The sequence below is a fragment of the Sander vitreus genome, chromosome 3, assembly GCF_031162955.1.
Source record: "Sander vitreus isolate 19-12246 chromosome 3, sanVit1, whole genome shotgun sequence".
NCBI lineage: Eukaryota > Metazoa > Chordata > Actinopteri > Perciformes > Percidae > Sander > Sander vitreus.
In genome coordinates, this window is record NC_135857.1 from 14,478,474 (window position 1) to 14,500,639 (window position 22,166).

The 22,166-nt window shown below is 40.9% G+C and overlaps 2 protein-coding genes across 4 annotated transcripts in view; one reads left to right on the forward strand and one right to left on the reverse strand.

Annotated features, from left to right (window-relative positions):
- Nucleotides 1–201: 201 nt before the first annotated feature.
- Nucleotides 202–13,843, reverse strand: LOC144515383 (prolactin-releasing peptide receptor). Its single transcript, XM_078246169.1, has 4 exons — nucleotides 13,587–13,843; nucleotides 5,457–5,929; nucleotides 4,818–5,215; nucleotides 202–4,208 (listed from the first exon to the last, which is right to left on the reverse strand). Exons 2-4 carry the CDS (start codon nucleotides 5,911–5,913, stop codon nucleotides 3,855–3,857), a joined length of 1,209 nt encoding a protein of 402 aa, XP_078102295.1. The 5' UTR covers nucleotides 5,914–5,929; nucleotides 13,587–13,843; the 3' UTR covers nucleotides 202–3,854.
- LOC144515385 (uncharacterized) overlaps nucleotides 7,432–22,166 on the forward strand; it is a 49,234-nt gene continuing 34,499 nt past the window's right edge. For 2 of the 3 annotated variants that reach the window (XM_078246173.1, XM_078246176.1), the window contains exon 1: nucleotides 7,463–7,481. The gene's annotated coding sequence lies outside the window, so the exon portion shown is untranslated. Of the gene's footprint in view, nucleotides 7,482–22,166 lie in introns of all 3 variants that reach the window. The other variant, XM_078246174.1, reaches the window with a different exon arrangement.

Here is a 22,166-nt window from a genome sequence, read left to right on the forward strand (position 1 = left end):
TGTAATGTAACTACAGTCATGCAGGCTGCCACAGTTGAATTGAATCACCTTATTCAAACCTAAGTCATAAATGTTTTACCTTTGATTTTTGAGTGTACATTTGTGTTTCTTGTACAGTATGTGTTAAGAAGAGTAAAGAAAATCTACTTGCAATAGTTTAGGATGTGTTGTAAGTATAAAAGTTACAAAATAAAAACACAATTTTTCCCCCCACAGTTTTAATTCACAGACAGAAATTCAAAAGAATTGAACATAGCATTTACACCTGCTTAAATATAAAGTCTGCTTTTGCAGTGTTTACACATGCAAGTGGTTAAGTAAAGCAGACATAACCACTTATTTTTTTGTTTTTCTCATTTTCATGATCAGAAACACATAAAGAAACATGAAAACAAAGATATATCAGTGCCAGTTATTTAGCCAATTACCATAAACCACATACATTTATCAAAACAATATTTTTTTTGTTCATTTAAATAACAAGAAAGCATATTTGTGATTCAGTTTTTTTTGGATTAGCATGCTCTTCATGATATCTGAACTATGGATTTACACTGCAGCAATACCAAATGTCCAGTCATGGTGATAATTTCATGGTTCAGTTACTCAAAATAATTGCCTTCAGTATATTCATTTTACACCTTTTCATTCCACTAACTTCACTTGGAAAACTTGTCACAGCCCATACTAAAGTGGTTTAAGTGAGATCTGTCAGGTGGAGTCCAGGGGAGAAATCTTCACTCTTAGGAGCTTTGTTTGTGCAGCTCTCAGAATTATCCAAACAATTGAAGTGGCTGAGAAAAATTGTCAGAGCTCTCATCTTTAGAGTTCCAAATAAGGCAAACATACCTCTTGTGCATTTTCTTCTTCTTTTGTTTGCACTCTGCATTGTACAGCCTTGTATTAGCAAGATTTCTGACAGCTCAGTATAAAGGCATCATCTGCTTGTTACTGATGACTATGAGAGGCAGAATAATAATACTGTATTATTGGATTTTTACATCCACAGTGCAATCCTTTTGCTTTGATTACACTGCACAATATGTCTGGTCTTTGTTTATTTTTGTCCTTATAGACTTAGCGCCGCCCAAGACAATTGTGTTTGGTTTAAAGAAATGCCAATAAACCAGAGCATGTTTGTCTCCCATCTCGGAATGCTGTGTGGACTAGCCAGACCCTCCTCTGCAGTGCTGTGAAGGAAGGTCTGACAATGCGAGACTATACCACCTTCAACCTGTAGTCGGCGCTCCAGTGGGGGACCTTTATATTCCAACCTCACACAGACATCTTTTGTTCAAAATATTATCCCTCTAAATGTGAACACTGTGCACAGTGCATGCCAGTTTAAGTTAACTGTGGCTAGCATACGCTTCCGTTAGCTGGGCGTCGTGGTCCAAGGCTAATTCCTTCCGACCCAGGTACTGCAATGGGGTAAAAAGCATTTTTCCCATAGACCACCAAAATAGATGGCTGTAAGACTGTTGAAATGACACCTCAAACTGTAAACAAAGTCAATTATTACACTTTGTATAATGAATTTGCAATCCGTGGTATTTTAGATTTGTAAAATTAAGCAAAGCTATTTGTATTTGCATGACATCATCCTAATGTAAAGTCTATCGAGGCCAGCAGGAGAAACACTGTGCTCTTCTCACTGGTTTAAAGCAGGTGCCGCTCAGTAACAAAAAGCCATGCATCAATCAAAGATGTCGCAATATTTGAATCAAATGTGATGGCAGTTAAGAGGTTTGCTTATCTCACCATTACTGTCACTCAAATCTGCACCCACAAAGTCATGAGTCTTTGAGTGTTGTAAGGACGTAAACTTTAAAAGTTGCTTATAGTCATTTATATTCAATATCATACGGAAATACTAAATATTTCAAACCAAGTTGCAGGGGCTTTAACTGGATTGACATTGTGCGTGGCATTATAGTAGCGGAAGGTAACAATTTAAAAAACTTGACTGCCATTCTTAAAGGGGCTGTACTTGATATTCAGTGCATTAATATAGCAGCAAGCAAATATTTGCTATGTAAAGATATAGTAGAGTAATGGCGTCCTGAGCAGAGAATGAATTCACACTCCCTCAGTGTGTGTAATCCGAATTTCTCTGTTCTTTGTTTTGAAAGCCGGTCCGGTTGTGGGTGTATGTTAGTGCATGCTGCTGTCAAAAAACTTCGGTACACCACGTGTTGAGGTATGGTCTTTGAGAGCCATGTGGGGGAAATCCCACTCAGTATTTCAGGTACAGACCCTTTAAGAAAAAAAAAAACAGGCTAACGCTTACGGATCCTTTCCAAAAGAGCATCAGAGAAAAAATCTAATTGTATAGAACTGAATGCAGTCTCAAGGTTCACTTAGAGAGAAAAGCCAAGGCAACTGAGCAACAAGGCAAGAAACAGTTAAGTAATCTGATTGTTAAAAGGTGACAGTTGGCATCAGCAGCATTGGCTGGCCAGCTAGGGCTTATTAGCTTGCACTTAAGCTACACTGAGTATTTCAGTTCCTGCCAGTGGGCTGACCAAACCAATAGGGTTTTGGCATTTTAAAATGGGCTAGTTGGGTTTGTTGATGGACAATCTGCCCTGAGCTTTGATCATTTTATTGTGTGTAATGCATTGTTACAAGCCTTTTAGTTAACGGTAGAAAAATATATCCTTTATATCATAAGCAGCAATAATAATAATACAAAATAAAACTGTAGAACTCTGAATGACTAAGTGAACAGAATTAATACTGCTTAAATGTTATTTAGATCACATTAGCCAGTTCTATGGCAAGTCTTTTAAAAAGAGGCATGTTCGAAAATGGACTTGATACCCAGGCTTTATCCAAACAAAGAAAGCATTAAGATAGCACTAATCATACCTGATGGGAACTTAACAGCAATGGCGGTAGCACAGTGATGCTTATTGTTCATGCTCTGAATATTAAGTTGATCATTGTGTCAGTCCTTTTTTTTCAGACACGGACAAGAGACTTTGTTCATCAGGAAATTAAAACAGTTCACTAGTAGCAAAATTTTTGACAGTGGGGCCAGACCATAGGGACTAACTAGCACATAACGACACTAAAATAGCAGACAATGTGTATTTCAACAAAATACATCTAACATAATGTAGGTGATATGCAATACAAGAGATACATAACTAATATTTGAAGCACAGACATTCAGTACCAGTGAGTAAATAAAACAATGAAGTTTTTTTTTCTTCTTCTTTTGCACATGTCCTCCTCTGGGTCTGTAATCCATGTCTGGTGAAAAGAGTTCATTGTTCGGTCAGCTCCCAGAAGTCAAGCGTTTACCTTTAAAGTATAACCAAGCCCAGTGTAGCCACCCCTGATCTCAGCCTCCAGCATGTCTGCCACAGAAGCCCTCAGCCTGAGGATGTATTTATATGCTGGCCTTTTTAAAGCTGCAGGGTCTGCTAAGTGTCCATGCAAGGCAGCTTGGCTGTCCAAGAAAAACACAGGGATCCCAGTGGATGGCTCAATCTTCTTCTTCGTCATACTAAACTACAGTCTGGTCTGGATCTGCTTCTTCGCCTGTTTGTCATAAGTGGCGTCATTTAACACTTCCTCTGGTGACACTGTACAAGAGAGGACCAAATGTCTTGAAGACACAAAATGCTGGAAAAGCATGAAAAAAATCTTGTTTAAATGGATATTAAACATTTCCCTAATTTTCTCCTTGACACCTCATACATTAACAGTGGTGTTAGGGGTGCAGGTGTTAACTTGTGGGTAAGGACAGGGCTCTGGATGGCAGGTGCTGCTACAGTTGTTGTATAGTGAGCATGGTCTAAAATCAGCTCCTAGATGACGCTAGCGGCGGAGTGGGACCAAAACATCTACCGGGAAATTTCGTAGGCCACCGGCCCTCGGGGGGGCAATGTATAACTATTATCAGACTGGCCCTCACGGCCTCGAAACACTACTGGCCCACCGGGGAAAGTCCTGACTCTCCCGATTGCCACTCCGCCACTGGATGATGCCCTTTCCCCAGTCCCCCTCTGACGACTGCGACAAGGATAGAGGTATCCTTTCAGGTGCATGCGCACCTTGCTGTGTAGTGAGGCATAGATGAAGGGGTTGTAGCATGCAGAGCTCATAGCCACTAAATGACAGCAGACTTGTAAGACATTTATGTGGCGCTTCCCTATGATGTGGAAGTCTGGGTCCAGGTCCAGCAACAGGTTCAACACCTGTAGAGTGACATGGAAAAATTACATGTAGGTTGAATGCTAATACTTTGTGACTCCATAACTTTAGATCATTTCCTCTTGCTCACTTGATCACTAATCACAACAAATGCAATATTTGCCACTCCTGTAGCCCTGTAAGACTCGCAAATTTGTTAACAATTTGCATGACACAATGTTCACAAAACGCTTTAATGAAATGGGCTCCAGGTCTGTGCAATCCTACCGCAATATACAGTACACTCTGCCCCCTTCTGTCATTATTATGAGAATGAAATCTTAATCTGTTAGGCTCTTGCATGGCTCATTGTGGACCTAATGTTGGTTTTGTGGACATGATGTACCTGATGGTGAGGTTCTGTGGTTAATGATGTATACGATTTAATCATCTCAAGCTTCATTCTTTTTTATCACTTCACTGCTGTCCAGTTCATGATTTACTAGCAGATATCTACAGAAGAATGTAAACTTAATCTCCCTTCCAGGCCTAACGCCCAAATCAAGATCTTCCACAAATTCCATGGAACAAGTAAGAGAGAAGGAAAGTCGAGCTAAGAATGCCTCGCAGTTTGGCTTTAGTTTAGGATCTAACAGTCTGGAGCCAAGACTCACCTGCAGGGGCAGCCAACACAGGGCGAAAGCTAGCACTGAGGCCACCAGCAGAGAGAAGGTCCTCCTCCTCCTTTGGCTCCAGAGCTGCTGGCTGTTGGAGGGCTCCCCAGGTACTGAATAGCGTTTTAGGCTGACAGTGATGGCACAGTAGGATACGCTGACCGATAGCAGCGGGATCATATAAGAGGCTATGAGAATGAAGCAAGAATAGAGCAGCCGCAGATTGCCACTATGTGGCCAGAATTCCTCACACACTACCAGGTTGATGCCATTGGGTCGCAGGTCCAGATAGCGTGTGTAGAGAGAAGGAGGTGCAGCCAGGGCCAGAGATAAAAGCCAGACACCCAGAGCCACTGCACCACAACCCCATGCAGAGATCCTTCTCCGAATTGGGTGAGCTGAGACAGAAAGGGAAAAATAGCATAGATAAAAGCACCAGAGCAGCACATTATTCCATATAATAAAGCCATCATGTTTAGATTTTTTTGAAGGTGCAGTCTATGTGTTGATTTCAGCCCATCTGAGAAGGAGTAATCAGCATGCATTGCTGCTATCACAGTGTCACAGTGTCAATTTTACAAATAGTGGGTTTAAAAAAAGACTTACTCATGAGTATAAAAATAATGTGATGTCCCTTACCTACAACAATATAGCGATCCACAGCAATGGCAGTGAGTGAAAGCACTGATGCAAATACTGTGGCACATTGCAGCAAGGGGACCAAGTGGCAGAGGGGTCTCCCAAAAGCCCAGCCATGGCTGTCAAAGGCATAGGACACAGTCAGCGGAACACAACTCAAACACATCAGCAGGTCTCCAGCTGCTAAGTTACCGATGAAAAAGTTGGTGGCATTGTGGAGTTTCTTGTCAGACAAGATGCAAGCCAACAGGAAGGAGTTTCCAACACCAGCCACGACCACTAAGAGACAGTAGAGAGGCAGGAAGAGAGGTTTGAAACGTAGAAGAAGCTCCATGCCTACAAACATGTCCAGGGGGTCACTGTGGTTGAGTCTTTTGCTGCCTTCTTGTCTTTCTTGTTCTGTGTTATAGCTGGTGTTACCCGTCACATTGAAATCCCCTTCCATGAAGATATCCATGTCTCTGAAGGCCAACCTTAAAATAAGGGAGAGCATAATCAACAATAAATCAATTAGTACTACAGGAAGTAACCAAACCTCACATTTGGTATTCTTAAGGGATGATATGAATTAACGGTTCACAGTGATATGTTACATATTTCTTTTTATATTCCAGTTGATTTCTCAATAACACCAAACCCCCCCCCCTTCTCTCTCCTCTCTATCTCTTTTATTTCGTCCATATTTTTTACTTTTGTCTTGTATGCTGTGTGTCCTTACTGGTGTGTGTTTGTGTGTGAATGGGTGTGTGTTGTTTGTCCCCATTTGGTACCTGTGCTAGGTTGGCTTGCACTTGGGTGGGTGTGGGTTTGAGGGGAAGTGACGTATCGGTTCTTCTGTGCTGTGTTTACCTTGTTCGTTATGTTCTGTCACTTGTTAAAGTTAAAATCAAAATAAAAACAGTTGGAAAAAAAGGAACCATGTGAAAGTGTAATGGCTCCAAACAGTTTAAGCAGGAACAGTTCAGTTTAGCGAATGTGTCTTATCCCATAATTTAGGGGCGTGGGGGCCGTAAACAGGACGTTGATATGGCCCAGTTCATACTATGGCAATGCAGTCCAGTTTAGTGGGTTCTTTGTTTTTAGATTATATTTGATGGTAAATTGGCAATAAAGGAATGTTGAATGAGCGATTATCAGTTCGTGTTTGCAATGTACCCATGGATGAACAGACAGCTACAACTGGATTACTTTGATTCTGAGAAAAGCTTCAAAACACGATGATCTTAAGTTAATTAAGTTTTTGAGTCATAAGGAGTTCTTCTTAGCGGCTTTATGGACGTTACTTCGCGATGGACGTCGGATATAATGATATCCTTGAGAAGTAAGTCACTCTCAATGTAAACGTGTGTCGTGTCTGTGTGTTTAGATTGGACTGAGTTATGACTGGCATTGATCTTACTAAAATCTTTAGAATGCAACTGTTTGGCTCACTGCAAAGAGTAAATGCCATTTTTTTTTTTGCCTATTTATTATAACTCCAGTGTGTATAAGAAATGTTTGATCTGCTTCATTTCATAGAATCATATTTCACAAGACATGTTTTCTGAAACTGGTCTTGGAAGAGGTCAATTATATTGTCTAGTACAAAAAAAAAAAAAAAAAATATATATATATATATATATATATATATATTTTTTTTTTTTTATATGTAAGGAAAAGCTGAGTTTGAGAATAAATTACTTCATTCATCATTCATTTAAAGATGATGGACATATTTTTTAGCCAATGCTTTGTGATGTATCATTCAAATCAGTGCAGCCTGTAGATGGCCCTAATGCTCCGTCGTAGCTAATAGGTAAGAGTCTGTTGTGTGCCTATCTTAATACTGAATTTGAATTCTGAATTTAATCACCACCGGGAGCTTCTTCGTTTACTTGTGTTATTGTCTGAACACTCCTATTACAGCCACATGCCGTCCGGCTATTCCCGTACGTTTCTCTAACGTTACTTCCTGTTTATTAGACATGTGACCTCTCTAATCCAATACATGACAGAGTCCACAGCCATACAAATATAAGGAAGAGGGTAAGTCGCTGTGAACTCTTAAACTTAAAATGATTTGGTCTGTATTGAATTGTCAAGAATATAAAGTGTTAGTGCAGTCATTTTCTCAGAACTTTAAATGATAAAAGTATATTGTTCTGTAATTGAGAATAATTGAGGACAAATCATGGAGATTAGTATTGTAAAAGTATATCTGATATCTTCCCGACTGCCATTATCTTAGCAACCTACAATTTGATTGCTGCCAGAATCAGTAAGATAATATTTCCACTTTATACTTATTTACCTTCTTGCAGGAAAAGCACTGGTGTTATTACTAACATTAATACACATTTTTAAAATACTTTTCCTGCTAAGTCAAATCAAAATATGTGTTGTGAAAAAGATTACAAAATAAAATGGACATCTACTAATTTGAATAGTAAGATTTCAGAACCATCATTTTAACAAAGATGAAGGCTAATTGTTTTGTAAGAATTTAATAACTCCAATGCAGCACTGAAAAGAAGTCTTGTATGAGTTTTTTGTTGTATACTAATAAATGAAAACTAATAGCGTTGTTAAAATTACACTTTGCTCAAACTGTAAGAGCAGGGTATTGTTGTAGATATCCATCTTGGATGGAAAATAGACACAAAACAACAGGAACATGTTTTAGGCCTACATTTTGAGAAATATAAATGACAGAAATCCTATGAGGTATGATAAAAGCCAGTGTGTTGGGGAAGCTAAGGGAACAGTGCCTAGCTTAAACAGGGTGCTTATTGATCTGTTTAAGAGTAAGATTGTCTTTTCTATCCACCACTGCAAATCATATTCTCATGCAGTTGGCTTGGAGTGGCTGTTTTCAATCATTCTGTGGCCTTTTTAGCTTTGCCAGTTAATACTAAAAACACCAAACTGCCTCCATATGAGTGAACCCCTGTGTCACGATTGTAAGTTCAGTTCTGTTTCCTGTTTTACTTTGAAGTCCGTCTTGTCTCCCTTGTCCTGTCTGATTTACTTCCTGTCTTTTGTTTTCCCGCCTGTTTGATTGCTCTTCCCTGCCCTGATTTGTTTCACCTGTTTTGTCACCTGTTTCTTGTTAGTCCTTGTTAACCTGTGTATTTAGTCTCTGTGTGGTCTTTGCCTTGTGTGGGAGCATTAGGGTTCTGTTGCTGGGCATGCAGTTTGTGGCGTGTTCTGTTGCTGGGCATGCAGTTTGTGGCGTGTTCTGTTGCTGGGCATGCAGTTTGTGGCGTGTTCTGTTGCTGGGCATGCAGTTTGTGGCGTGTTCTGTTGCTGGGCATGCAGTTTGTGGCGTGTTCTGTTGCTGGGCATGCAGTTTGTGGCGTGTTCTGTTGCTGGGCATGCAGTTTGTGGCGTGTTCTGTTGCTGGGCATGCAGTTTGTGGCGTGTTCTGTTGCTGGGCATGCAGTTTGTGGCGTGTTCTGTTGCTGGGCATGCAGTTTGTGGCGTGTTCTGTTGCTGGGCATGCAGTTTGTGGTGTATTCTGTTGCTATGTTTCCTGTTGGCTGTTTCTCTGTGCTGTTGTGGATTCTGTTTTTTTGATTGTTCCAGCCTGGCTACCTTCCTGAGGACACTTTGTGTAAGACTCTTTTTATTTAAATAAATCACCTCTAACTGCATTTGGGTCCAAGCCTAGTCTTTCCTGACTTACTGTGACACCCTGCCTGCACTTCAAAAGGTTTTATTAATGTCAACTTCTATCTTTTGCAAACAAAATCCTGACCTTTATCCACAGATGTGGATATGTTTCCTATATATAATTTATTCTGGTGGCCAAATAGCTTTCCCCTAAAGGTTTTGTTCTATGTTTTTCCTGTTAAATGTCTGTGTGGAAATGCAGTTGAAAGTGCATATTGATTGAAAAATATATCAAGCGTTGTATAGATTAAAAAGTGACTTTCTTATTCAGTGGTAAAGTCTGTGAATGCAACGTTGTTTTACAGCAAACACTGTCAGATGACAGCCGGCAAACTTTAACCCTCCGGGTCGACCGATCCAAAATTCTGAAACCGTTTCCTGGTCGGTCTACATCAATTTATGGTGTGGGGAATTATTGGCCTACTCCACTGTAGAAGGACATGCTGTAATGGAGGTCATAACCATGTCATGGTTCAGGCATATTTCTAAATGAGTACTAGATGTGGCACAGAATGCGTCAAGTCATACTTCAAACCTAAGCACTGTATTTAAGCAAACTCGGGTGGACGTGAGTATTGTTGGACAGTACAAAGGTGGATTATGCTTCAGAAATTGTTTTGAGAAGTTTCTATGGAACGCCTTTAACTACCAACTTTTTTTTTTTTTTTACACCCATCTTTGTGATATTTGGGTGACCGATCACTTGGCCCTTTTCACATATTTTAATTCTTCCTGGAAATGATCAGGAAAGTGTTATGATTCGGTGCAACACATTTTCGGGCACGCTAAAAACAGAAAATGCCACATGCACCAATTGTGATCTTTCATGCCTTTTATTAAGGAAGCCTGACCTGTAGACTGGGCATCACTCATCTTCCTTTTTGTTAACTTACTAAAAGCCACCTACTCAGTTCCAGTTCAATCATAGATCCATAGATTAGTGAGGACACTGAGTGCACAGTCATTCCGGGCAGGGCATGGCTTTTTAACAAAACATCCAGCCTACCACTGTGTTTTGAATGAGGAAATATCCAGAGAGGCACAGCATGATTTGTATTTCCTCAGTAGCATTTACAAACGGCACCCATATGTTTGAGTCAAATATTGCTGCTTATTCAGAAAAGTAACTGGATCAACTCATTGTTTTGTCCTCTGTTTTGAAAGTAGTTGTGCTTTTCCTGACTAAACTCTCCTGGTGGAAGTTAAACATCTAATAGCTGAGTGCATTGTAGATTGAAATGGTGTGACTCAAGTGCTTTTTAAATATTAGACATATAGCCTAAGCCCAATTTAGAGTACTACAATTCAGCAAAGACTACTTCACATGGACATCTCATTCCGTACATATTCAACTAAGCAGTGCATACAATCTCTTCACAATACATTTGCTGTACAGTGAAAAGAAGCACAATTTAATGGGTAAATTCATTACTGTTCACCCGTGTGTGTATTTTCTCACTCACTCAAATTGTCTTCTCTATTATTTAAGGCCACCTGCTGGTATTGCAAGACGCAACTGACAAAAGTCACAGAATCCCTCTTCTGGATATCTGTTCAAAATTTCATGGCGATCTATCCGATAGTTAAGATATTGCAGTGTGGACCAAAGTGGTGGACCGGCTGACCAGGGATGACATAGCCATAACTAGAGCCAAACACTGAATAAATGAGTGGAGGAAAAACCATGAATGCAGATGCTTTTAGGGCAGGAAGGGTCACTGAATGTTTTGACGATTATGAAAATGATGTGACTCATATGCCATGGCCTTCCTAGGTCTCAACCCAATTCAACGCTACTGGGAGATTTTATACCGACATGTTACACAGTCTATATCGGGTTGTATCAACTTCACATATTTCATTTTAATTAAAAAAATTCATGAACATAACTTAAAGGAAAGCATGATTTGTGTTTTTTTTTTTAAATCTTTTTAAATCAATGGAGTCATGTCTGACAATCCAATGAGCTTAAAGCAGCTGCAGAATGCTTAGTTTGTCAAAACTGAAACCACGGCTGAGGATTTTTCAAATAATCACAATAAACTGTCTTATAATGAAGTCTGGTGTTGAGGAAAGGGGTGACAGGACCGCTAAGGTTTACCACCCCACAGGTAAATAAATGATTCAGATAGTCGATTAAAAATCTTTAGCAGATGGATCCACGCCAGTGATTTTAATGTTTTAAAAGGACATGTTAGAAAATTCTAACAAATGTCCAGTTCAAAACCTGTTCAACCATTACTTGCTCAGCAGCAATCTCCACTTTTAGAGGTAGTGTCTCTCAGTGACAGGCTGCAGTCTTTGATTTCTAATTTTGTTGTGTATATGTCCATGACCAACAGCAGGATTATGGTTTCCAATTCCCCATCTGGTCTTACTCCCCATCTTTTTAAATCAATGGAGTCATGTCTGACAATCCAATGAGCTTAAAGCAGCTGCAGAATGCTTAGTTTGTCAAAACTGAAACCACGGCTGAGGATTTTTCAAATAATCACAATAAACTGTCTTATAATGAAGTCTGGTGTTGAGGAAAGGGGTGACAGGACCGCTAAGGTTTACCACCCCACAGGTAAATAAATGATTCAGATAGTCGATTAAAAATCTTTAGCAGATGGATCCACGCCAGTGATTTTAATGTTTTAAAAGGACATGTTAGAAAATTCTAACAAATGTCCAGTTCAAAACCTGTTCAACCATTACTTGCTCAGCAGCAATCTCCACTTTTAGAGGTAGTGTCTCTCAGTGACAGGCTGCAGTCTTTGATTTCTAATTTTGTTGTGTATATGTCCATGACCAACAGCAGGATTATGGTTTCCAATTCCCATCTGGTCTTACCCCATCTACATTACCTGACAGCTTAGAAGAAACCCACCCTTTCCTAGTAACACTGTTGCTAAGGCCTTTGTGGAAACCATACAAACCTTGCAGCTAATTTGTGAAGCGTGATGAGAATTGAGAGCCCTCAAAATGCAAAACAGGAAGAACGACTCGACGAGACTCTCACCCTATTTTTTTTTTTTTTCCTGTCTGTCTTCACATCCACTCTTTTTTCCCTGCGCTCAACTGACATTTACTAAGCACTTTATACAGTATCAATTTTGCATTTCCATGAGGCTGCTGAGGCATCTATGGTGAGCAGGGCAGAGGCAGGACAAATATGAAACACAAATGAGGTCAAAGTGCATCAGTTGCAATTCTGATGAGATGAATTAATGGTGGACCTCATTATTTGAATTGGGCTCTGCAATATTTCCACACAGACTGTGCAGGCAGAAAAGAAGATCTTTGTTTAACTGCTGAGGTGTTTTGTATGAATTGCAGAAATATGGTCTGGAATATAAGTCTGGATCAGATGCTGGGTGCTTTTAGGTGTTTTAAAGTGAGTACGCTGAAGATGTTCCACTGCAGCGAGACTGTCTTTCCCAGTCTGCAGGGCTAATGATCCAATGCTGGCTAAATGTTGTTATCTTCTGCGACCCTTTCATTAAGAGAGGTCAAAGCCATTCTAATAGCATTGGCTCTGCCAAGGAACAACCCATTACAATTTAAGACGTACTAACACACACACATTTGGACAAGTGCAGCGTGTAGAAAAATCAACAAGGTTTAAAGGTTAGCTGTGTTAGGTTGGATGCCAGACTGCCACAAAATGACAGAAACAGTGTTACATCTCTTGAAGGAAATAGTTATGTGGGGAGATTGTGTAGATCTCTGTGGGTGTTCTGCCCAACTACATTCAATATCTGGTAGATACAGCACTGTATGTTCACGTCCTATTGTCATTTTGTTATTTGTCTATATTTTGCATACTTCTCGTCATGCTGTTACAAAAAATATTTAATTTAATGAACATTTTGGAAAATGTACAATTATGTGCTTTCTACCTGAACATGTTTTCTTAAATGATTGTATTACCACACATTTGTAATATGTCTGTGCATATACATGTCATATACACATGAACTAAAGTCGCCCACAGCCTTAAAACATATATGGGAAGGAGGTTGTCCTTCATGATGTTTTTGCCTTTTTTTTGTGGTCAGCTTATGCTCCTTTGGAAAACTCACATATCCAAGTGCAGATTGCCAGACTTCCTTCAAAGTCTACAAATGCTGCTAATTGGCATTCATCGTAATTTGGCACCCTTTATGGCAGTGTGTTGTAATTGTGATTGTTATTTCAACAATCAGGTTCTTTTCAATCAGGTGTTTTTGACCAGTCCCAGTATGCTGATTATAAAATAGTGGTGATACTTTTGAATCAGAAACCTGAAATAGTAATTGATTTCAAATAAATATTTTAATTAGACAATTATGCAAATTACACTTTAATTATAAGCAATACAAACAAAAGTATAGAGCAAACATTTATGGTAAAGCATCAATGCTGTGTGTGTGTGTGTGTGTGTCTCCCCTTACTTGCATATCTGTAAATGCCAATGCATGCAGTGAATCAGCGGATAGAAATTGAGTATCTTACCTGTGCAGCTGCGTAAAATTGTAGATACTTCGAATATATCCCTGTGTGATGTCACCTCAGTTCAAGTGCAAATCAGCTTATTTTCTTTTCTTTGGTGCCTTTTTTTTTTTTTTCACTCCTTTCTTCTAATTACAGATCTTACATGTCTAGTCAGAAAGGCTTTCTTGCAGCTTATATAGAAGCCCACTGTGATGTGTGGAGTCAGGCAGGGAGACGGTGTTGTCTCACTCAGCACTGAGTGAAAGTGGCGTAGAGAGAAAGATAAGGGACCCACATAACCTCTCTCCCTGAAATCCTCAAATTCTGCTCCCTCCCACCTATCTCCTTTACTTTGCCTGCATGCACACTGCATGTTTCCCTCGCAACATGCTGTGAAGACACCAGTTCAGCAGCCTATTATTTGCCTGTGGGGGGGAGAGGGCAGCCTATTCTTTTTGCTTTAATTGCTGTAAGACAGCCTTGATTGCCTTGTGATTCTTCCACATCTGAAGAGGGAGAAAATGAGCAACCGTGTGGAAAAAGGGAGAGAATCATATTTACTGTGTTGTCTCTGGGGAAAATCCAGTTACTACAGCAAAAAAAGATGCATATGCAAATAAGTGAGCATTTTTATGTCAAATCAGTCCTAAATACAAAATCCATAAGCACAGTTTTAAAATAATTTACACAACACGTGAGGCTGTGAGTCTGTCTATACCAGGCACTTGTGCCGTCACTCCTCCACCAAGTATCTTCATACTGCCCTTTGTAGTGTATTGTCCTCTCAGAGGAACCCCTGCTGACACATCGACAGCAGCTTAGAAAGCAGCCTCAAATAATGTTCACACTCTGAGCTGTTTCTTCCTCTCTCTGCTAAAGGCTGCTCCTTTTCACTATTGTTTAACGCATGATGAGGATCTGACACAGCTCAGAAATCTACTCCAATCTACAACAACCATTTCACACCACATCAAGTGGGGGCTGGATTCAATACAAGGCGGACCACTCAATATTTTGTCTCAGAGAGCTCTGAGCGGGGGGGGGGGGGAAATAAAAAAAAGGAGAAAGCAGTTGATATGGATTGTTATATTTCAGAGACTGAAATAAAACTAAATGTTTGATTAGTTTGTCTCGCTACTGTGGAAAGCTTTCCAATAACAGGGGACTGTAAAGGCAGAGGTATTCAGGAAATTTTCATCTGCAAGACTGAAAGTAAGACTAAAAAATAAATACACACCAACAAGTGCCACTAAATGTGAGATGTTTGATATGTGTTTATGTTTTAAACTGTATGTCTGGCCCCTTGGACTGAATAATAATTACGGTTGCTTCTGTTCTCTGCTGATGTATGCGTAAGCATTCAGGTACTATGAGTCAACATTATTTAATCTTGTTACCGGTGTGTCACAGTTATCTGTGTAACTGACTGTGAAATGAATGTGTCTTTTTGGTAGAGGTTACGGTATATTAAAGGGTAACTACGTTAACCTGGACCCTATTTTCCTATGTTTTTGTGTCTAAGTGACTGATGGGAACAACAATCCTTGACATTGGTCCAGTATTAAGCAAGATTGCTGCAGCGGCGAAACAAGCTACAATGTAAGTTAACAGGGCAATTGTCCAGCTTGTATTTACCTTCACAAAAGTGCTTGTTTTGCCACTGACAGGCTCAGATTAATATTCTAAGTGTCTGACAACATTATGGCTAGGATCCCTTCAGAGATAGACCTTTAAAACATCTTTGAGACCTTTCTGATTTACCAGAAACAGCTTTGAAGTCGCTAGACCTAAACCCACCAGACTCCATTTAAAAAAAAATAAATAAAAATACTAAAAAATACTTTTAGCGTGTATAGAGCCAACATATTTTCACATGTAAATCGGTAAGCTATGTGGTTATTTCAACCAAAACTGGAGTTGTGATGTTTGGAAAAGTGGAAAGACGACCCAAAACATTTTATTTTGTTTGTCGACTTTGAATGAAATGTATTTTACAATGCTAAAATTACTGTTTATTGTCTGGTGGGTTTTGAACGCAATTTTGCGAATGTTATGTTTAAAAGAAGGATCTTACTCTTTGACCTCCTTTGAAATCCTTTCCACAATGTTGTCAGACACTTAGAACATTAATCTGAGCCTGTTAGTGGCAAAACAAGCACTTTTGTGAAGGTAAATACAAGCTGGACAATTAACTTACATTGCAGCTTGTTTCGCCGTTGCTGACTGCAGCAATCTCGGATTGAAAAAAAAAACGGTAGTTACCCTTTAATTGGTTGAGTGTGTGTACAGTCTGTATAAAGCCAACTTAACACATCTTCTGGATTTGGGACATTTGTACGCTATTGAAAACAAACTTCTGCTATATTTTTGCTTTTATTTAACCTAAGGTGTGTGTGTGAAACAATGGATAATTGTACTTCTTTGGGCTTTGAACAATTATTTACTGTGAATCAAACCATCTGAGGAGATTAGAGAAGGAATCACTCTTGTTATATAAGCTTGTGTGTTTTAGTTTTGAAGAAATGTGACAAAGAAATGTATTTGATAGTATATAGAGTGTAATTTTGATTGCAATTGTTGCACTTGAGATAGAAGATGCTTTTTACATTTACAGTTACATAATAAAAGTAGGACATGCGGAGAGCCCAGACCAGTGTGTATAGTCAGGTTTCCATCCAAATGTATTGCAAATTATATATAACCGAATTTTGAAAAAAATTGGCTAAAGAAAATGCAAATTAATGCTTGTTTCCATCCACTACCGTTATGCGATTTATTTGGAGTTGGTTCACTGAGATAAGCAGCAAGTTGTGCTGATTCTCCAGTCACAAAACCATTATACCACAGCAGAAGAAGGCACAACAAGATGACGTAATTTAAAAAAACGCAAGTCAAACCCCAAATGCAGAAAACTTGATGAAAAGACATTTCTGCTGGTTTCATCCCCTTTCCCCATTTGTGGTCTGATTAACAGACCACAAATGAGACAAGAATTAGTCAACTTCAGCGCATCTTGCGGTCTTCCCCGCTGCTATGTTGTGAAGAGAGCAGACACCAGCAGCTGCGGAGCACCGGAGACCTTAAGTTAACGGCTGTAGCAACTTGAATTCAGCCAGCTGAGGGCAATCCCCAGGGCCGGGGGCCACAGAAAGCTGGCGGCAGCACTGGGTCTAACTAGCAACCAATTTGGGATTAGACCCTCGCAGCTGGCTAAATTCATGTTGCTAGAGTGGCTGAGGTCCATGTGGACAAACTAACCAACAGACAAACCACGCCAAAAACATGACCTCCTTGGCGGAGGTAACCAAGTTTTTTCACAATGTTGAATGTTTGAGTTTGATTATCACTGAACTGTGATGTTTTGAGGGTGTAGCAGCACAGCACATGTCTGCCTTACTAAATGTCACAGTCTGTCTACATTTTGATTCAATGCCCCTGAAGGACACATTTAGCAACAAACTGTCATGGCAGATTAGCTCTGATCTCCATATGTCCGTATGTACACGAGCCACCCTCCAGGAGGGAGACACTGTAGAGATGGAAGCTGGGAAGGAGGCGACGCAGAGATAACTGAGGTGTTAAGAGGATTGAAGTGAAAGCAAAAGAGTGGTGCTTTTAGTGTAGAGTTGAAAAGATGAATCTATTGATTTTAGCCAAAGCATGAATCAGAAAGATGCAGTGCTTTAAGACAGGATACGTTTACAGGAGACTTGCTCGAAAATAACTATATGTCAAGTCAACTTTATTGTCAATTCTGCAATATGTGCCAGACATACAGAGCAATTTATAAAATATGTTTCTCTCCGACCAATGGTGCAATAAGGACATGTAAAACATATATAACAAAGATAAGAAATATATACAAATAAGATAAAGAAAGATAAGTTATATATACAATTAAAAAGGTAAGTAATGTACAATACAGTAATGAATTCTAAATAGTGTAAATGTAAGGCAAAATCAAACAGTACAGAAAACTAAAGATAAAGATATTGAAATGTGCAATATAAAAGGAAGAGTTCCTAAATGTCTGAAGGGAGGGGGGGTGTTGAGCTTCCTGACAGACTGGGGAATGAAGCTGTTCGCCAGTCTGGTGGAACAGGCTCGGATGCTCCGGTACCTTCTCCCAGATGGCAGGAGGCTGAAGAGGCTGTATGAGGGGTGGCTAAGGTCACCCACGATGCTGGTTGCTTTGTGGGCGAGGCGGGTTTGGTAAATGTGAGGGAGTGGGACACCAATGATAAGAGGAGGGAGAGAGAAAGAAGTTAACAAGAATATCTAAAAGGTTTTTCAACTTACAGTTACAAGTGAGCTTTACAAGAGAGCAATGTTCTGTCAATTTATTATGATTTTATGCTTGGATGCCACCCTCATTAAAGCAACCAAGTGATGTGAAAATCCATAGCTCGCCTGTCCTTACTTGCTCTCTCAAAGTAATTTTCAAAGTCATTGTTTAAAAAAAAAAAAAAAAAAGTTATCTGCAGAAAAACTACAAGGATTATGTGAAATGGCTGATTCATTTCACATAATCATTCATTTAATCTGCTGCTCTTCACTCCCTGTGATAAGCATGACAGCAGATATTGCAGCAGAGCTGGACGCCTTTACAGTATCACAACCAAAATCATCATCGGCGGTCACTCGAAACGAGTATAACTGTCCTCTCTGTAGGTTCGTCTTCTAGTGGGTCTTTGAATGGCTGTACATGCCAATACGTGATCCACATATTTTGGTGCAGTGTGGACAGGGGAAAGTGGATGTGGTGAGTGGTAGAAGAGCCTTTTTGTCTTTTTCCTTGCGGTGCTGTGTCTGTCTCTGCGACACAGCGGAGTTCCATTTCATGGCGCACAGCTCCTTCCTGCACAGTTGGAAGAAAAAGCTTTCTAGCTCTATTTACAACATTATTATTATATTATATCTAGATAGCTGACACTCTAATATGAATATAAAATAGCTTGCAGTTTTAAGGCTGTGTAGTCATGCATGGTTCATACACCAGCATCTTCTGTAGGTGAAATCCTTGTAGATATTTCAAGCACTTCAATGAATGCCAGTTTCACAGAGTTCTTGAAACATTTTCTCCTAACGTTAAATAAGAATTTCTTTCATGCTCCATTACCAACTTTCATGATGCACACATTTCCCTGACAGTGACTAAAATAAACATTTTTGTGAACATTGTCAGTTGATTTTCACAGAAAGTCTTTTGTGTATGCCTATGTTGTTTAACTGTGCCAAATGGGAATGTTATTCCGTCTGTCACAGACTCAGACTCAGGACACAGAATACCATCTGAATATTTTTAATGGAGGTCTTGGACAGGGTACAAAAAGTAACAATTACAGAAAATCTCTGGAAACTTCCACCCAAAAATCTAGGGAAAACACTCGGGGAACTTCAATTCAAAAATACAGAAAAGCTCAGGAAACTTCCAGTTAAAAACACAGGCTAGGAGATAAACTTAACTTCTCAGAAGATAAACACAGGAAGATCTGGCACAGCAGTCAAAATGGGAGAGTCCAAATGACATGTGGAGTCCTATAGTGATGAGACCAGACAACAACTGAGCCATGGAGAGGGTTCTTGTAGATGAGATAACGAGTTCCAACAGGCAACAGGTGAGGAGTGCTAATAGGCTGGGGATAGTGAACGATGATACTGATTGAGAGGAGACTGTGTAGTGGGCGTGGCTAAGGGAGAGCCCAGTGCCGGTGTGACGGTAACCCCCCCTCCACGGGCCGCTCCTGATGGCCGAGGACCCCGATGCCGAGGCCGACCCCGGGGGGCAGGACGATCTGGATGTTCTTCATGGAACGTAGTTAGCAGGGTCGGGTCAAGGATGTCGCCTTGGCATACCCAGGATCGCTCTTCTGGACCGTAGCCCTCCCAGTCCACTAGGTACTCAAGGCGACCCCTTTGGCGTCGGGAATCCAGAATGTCCCGGATGGCGTAGACTGGGCCATCCTCGAGCAGGAGCGGCGGGGGAGGTTCCTCCGTGGCACCAGGCTCTGTAGGAGAGCGAACAAACGGTTTGAGCAGGGAGACATGGAAAGTAGAGTGGATCTTATAATGTGGGGGAAGTTGTAGCTTAACAGTGACTGGGTTAATGAGTTCAGGAATGGTGAAGGGACCAATGTAACGAGGACTTAACTTCTTGCTGGGAAGGCGCATCTGGATGTCCCTGGTAGACAGCCACACCTTCTGTCCGACGATGTAGGATGGCGCAGATGCCCGCCTGGAGTCAGCATGGTGTTTGTGGCGCTGGATGGCTCTCTGCAGCTGGCGCTGTGCCTCATTCCATACCCTTTCACTCTGACGGAACCAATGGTCCACCGCTGGCACTTCTGACGGTGTCCCCGTCCAGGGGAAAAGGGGAGGCTGGTAGCCGAGTATGCACTGGAACGGGGTGAGGTCCGTTGTTGGTTGCAGAAGAGAGTTCTGTGCGTACTCGGCCCATGGCAGGAACTGATGCCAACTGTGCTGCTGACCTTGGCAGAAGGTCCGAAGGAACCGACCGATCTCCTGGATCTTCCTCTCCGTTTGCCCGTTCGTCTGTGGATGGTAACCCGAGGAGAGGCTCACTGTCACAGCTAGGAGAGAGATGATGGGAGATCCGTGATGAAGTCAACTCCTAGGTGTGACCGTGGACGTTTTGCCTGCAGGGAGGTGGCGTGGCGTCTTTGCCATGGCGCATTTGGCACAGCCAGCAACAAAGCGGCTGACCTTCTTTGCCATCCCTGGCCACCAGTACCGGTTCCGAAGGAGGGAGAGAGTCTGATTGGTGAGGAGGTTACCTGGAGACGGAGTACTTTGGGAACATAAGTGAGATGTGCCAGGGTGTCGGGCGGAGCAGGGTCAGCAACCGAGGCCTCCGCGATGTCCTGATCCAGAGCCCATTCTATGGTACTGATGATTAGATGAGGCGGCAGGATGGGCTCAGGGTGATCACAACTCTCCTCAGGGGCGTAGAGCCGGGATAGGGCATCAGCCTTCACATTTTTGGACCCTGGACAATAGGAAATGGAAAAGTTGAAGCGAGTAAAGAAGAGGGACCACCTGGCCTGTCGGGGGTTTAGACGCCTTGCCTCTCGGAGGTACTCTAGGTTGCGATGGTCCGTCAACACCAGGGGCCTGTTGCACAAAAGTAGAATGAAGAAATCCAGGATAACTGAAAAAGCGCAGCTTGACTTAGTGTGATCTGCTCATCGCGGCTTAATCGGTTGCACGTTTGCAGAGCCAGGATGAGAAGGTGAAGCTATGTCAAGCCAGATGTAGATACAGTAGCAGGGATAAGTGCACGTCCACGACTTTCTTAAATAGACCACGGTATCGATCACAGATTTACTGATGCAGAAATAGAGAAGATGCGTGCGGCATATGTTGCACCCGCTGAGCAGCAGCTTTTAATGGAAAATTACGAGGAGGTGAAACATAATATGCAAAAAGGGAAATAGGCTATGGCTCTTGTTATCAGACAGAGAAAAAAAGCCCAACAGACAATAGCGGACCGACTGAATGCGTAAGGATTTAAAAAGATGTACTTACTAGTCACTCCACATTTTTACAAAGTTGTGCACTCTGTTTTAATTGCTTTTAATATGCTTGTTTTATGTGTTGGTTGTATGGCTAAATGTGCTGGTTTTACTGTAAAGTGTCTTTGAGTATCCTGTAAAGCACTATATAAATAAAATGTTTCATTATTTAGCCTACTTTGCCTTAAAAGTGAGCAGAGGGAATTAATGTTCCTCGGGAAATTTACCCTAAGGACTAGGCTTAATTTCAAACCCATATTCACAATGCGAGAATTTGTTTTACAACCATATGCACAAATCTCTATAAGCTGTCTAATTTTAAATATCTTTTTACAATAAATGTTCATACAAAACAAACATGACTGGACAAAAACTAGAAGAAGTAGTAAGTGACTTCAAAACACATTGTAAGCATATCTGTAAAACAATATAGCCTATTATTCAGGGTTTTTTTCTCACTCCCAGATGAAGACAGCACCAAAATAAAAAGATTAAGAAGCTTTGTGGCATTCAACACATTCCCACTCCCATCTCGTAAAACACAGACGTTTTGTCAGGTGCCATTGTCGTTGTTATTGACACTAAAAGTCTCCTTTAGAGTCCGCTGCACGGTGTGGGAGGATCCCCCTGCCTCCCCCCGCCTCTCCATGTTGCACAGGGCAATTTTCACGGGGAGAACAGCGGAGGAAAAGCCCCTTTCCTCCGCATTGTCCCACTTTATCTCCGGTGCCAGTGCAACCATTTCTTACCATGTAAAGAACTGCAATAGTAGGATTTACATCAAACTTGTGACAGCAATAGTGACAAGTAATGCATGTTAATAAAACACATTCAGAAGACAACGGAATAACTGTTAAACACGTTTATTTCGGATCAGAGCAGCAGCTAATTTAACACATGAGACTCCAGGATTAATCTTAGCCTGGCTGTTAGCCTGCTCTGGAGCAGGCTAGCTGCAAAGAATAAATCTCCATGGTTACTTGGCTGGGTTTAATTCAACCTGCTTTTGTGCAACCAAGTCAAAGCTAAATTCATCTAGGATAACTTGAATATCCCGGATTAATCCCTT

Bases quoted from the DNA above. Each gene is read 5' to 3' on its own strand.
- LOC144515383 (XM_078246169.1), bottom strand. From the start codon at position 5,913: ATGGATATCTTCATGGAAGGGGATTTCAATGTGACGGGTAACACCAGC. The intron at 5,216-5,456 runs GTAAGGGACATC...TTTCTGTCTCAG, and splicing joins GGATCGCTATATTGTTGTAG to CTCACCCAATTCGGAGAAGG. The intron at 4,209-4,817 runs GTGAGTCTTGGC...GTCACTCTACAG, and splicing joins TGTGTTGGCTGCCCCTGCAG to GTGTTGAACCTGTTGCTGGA.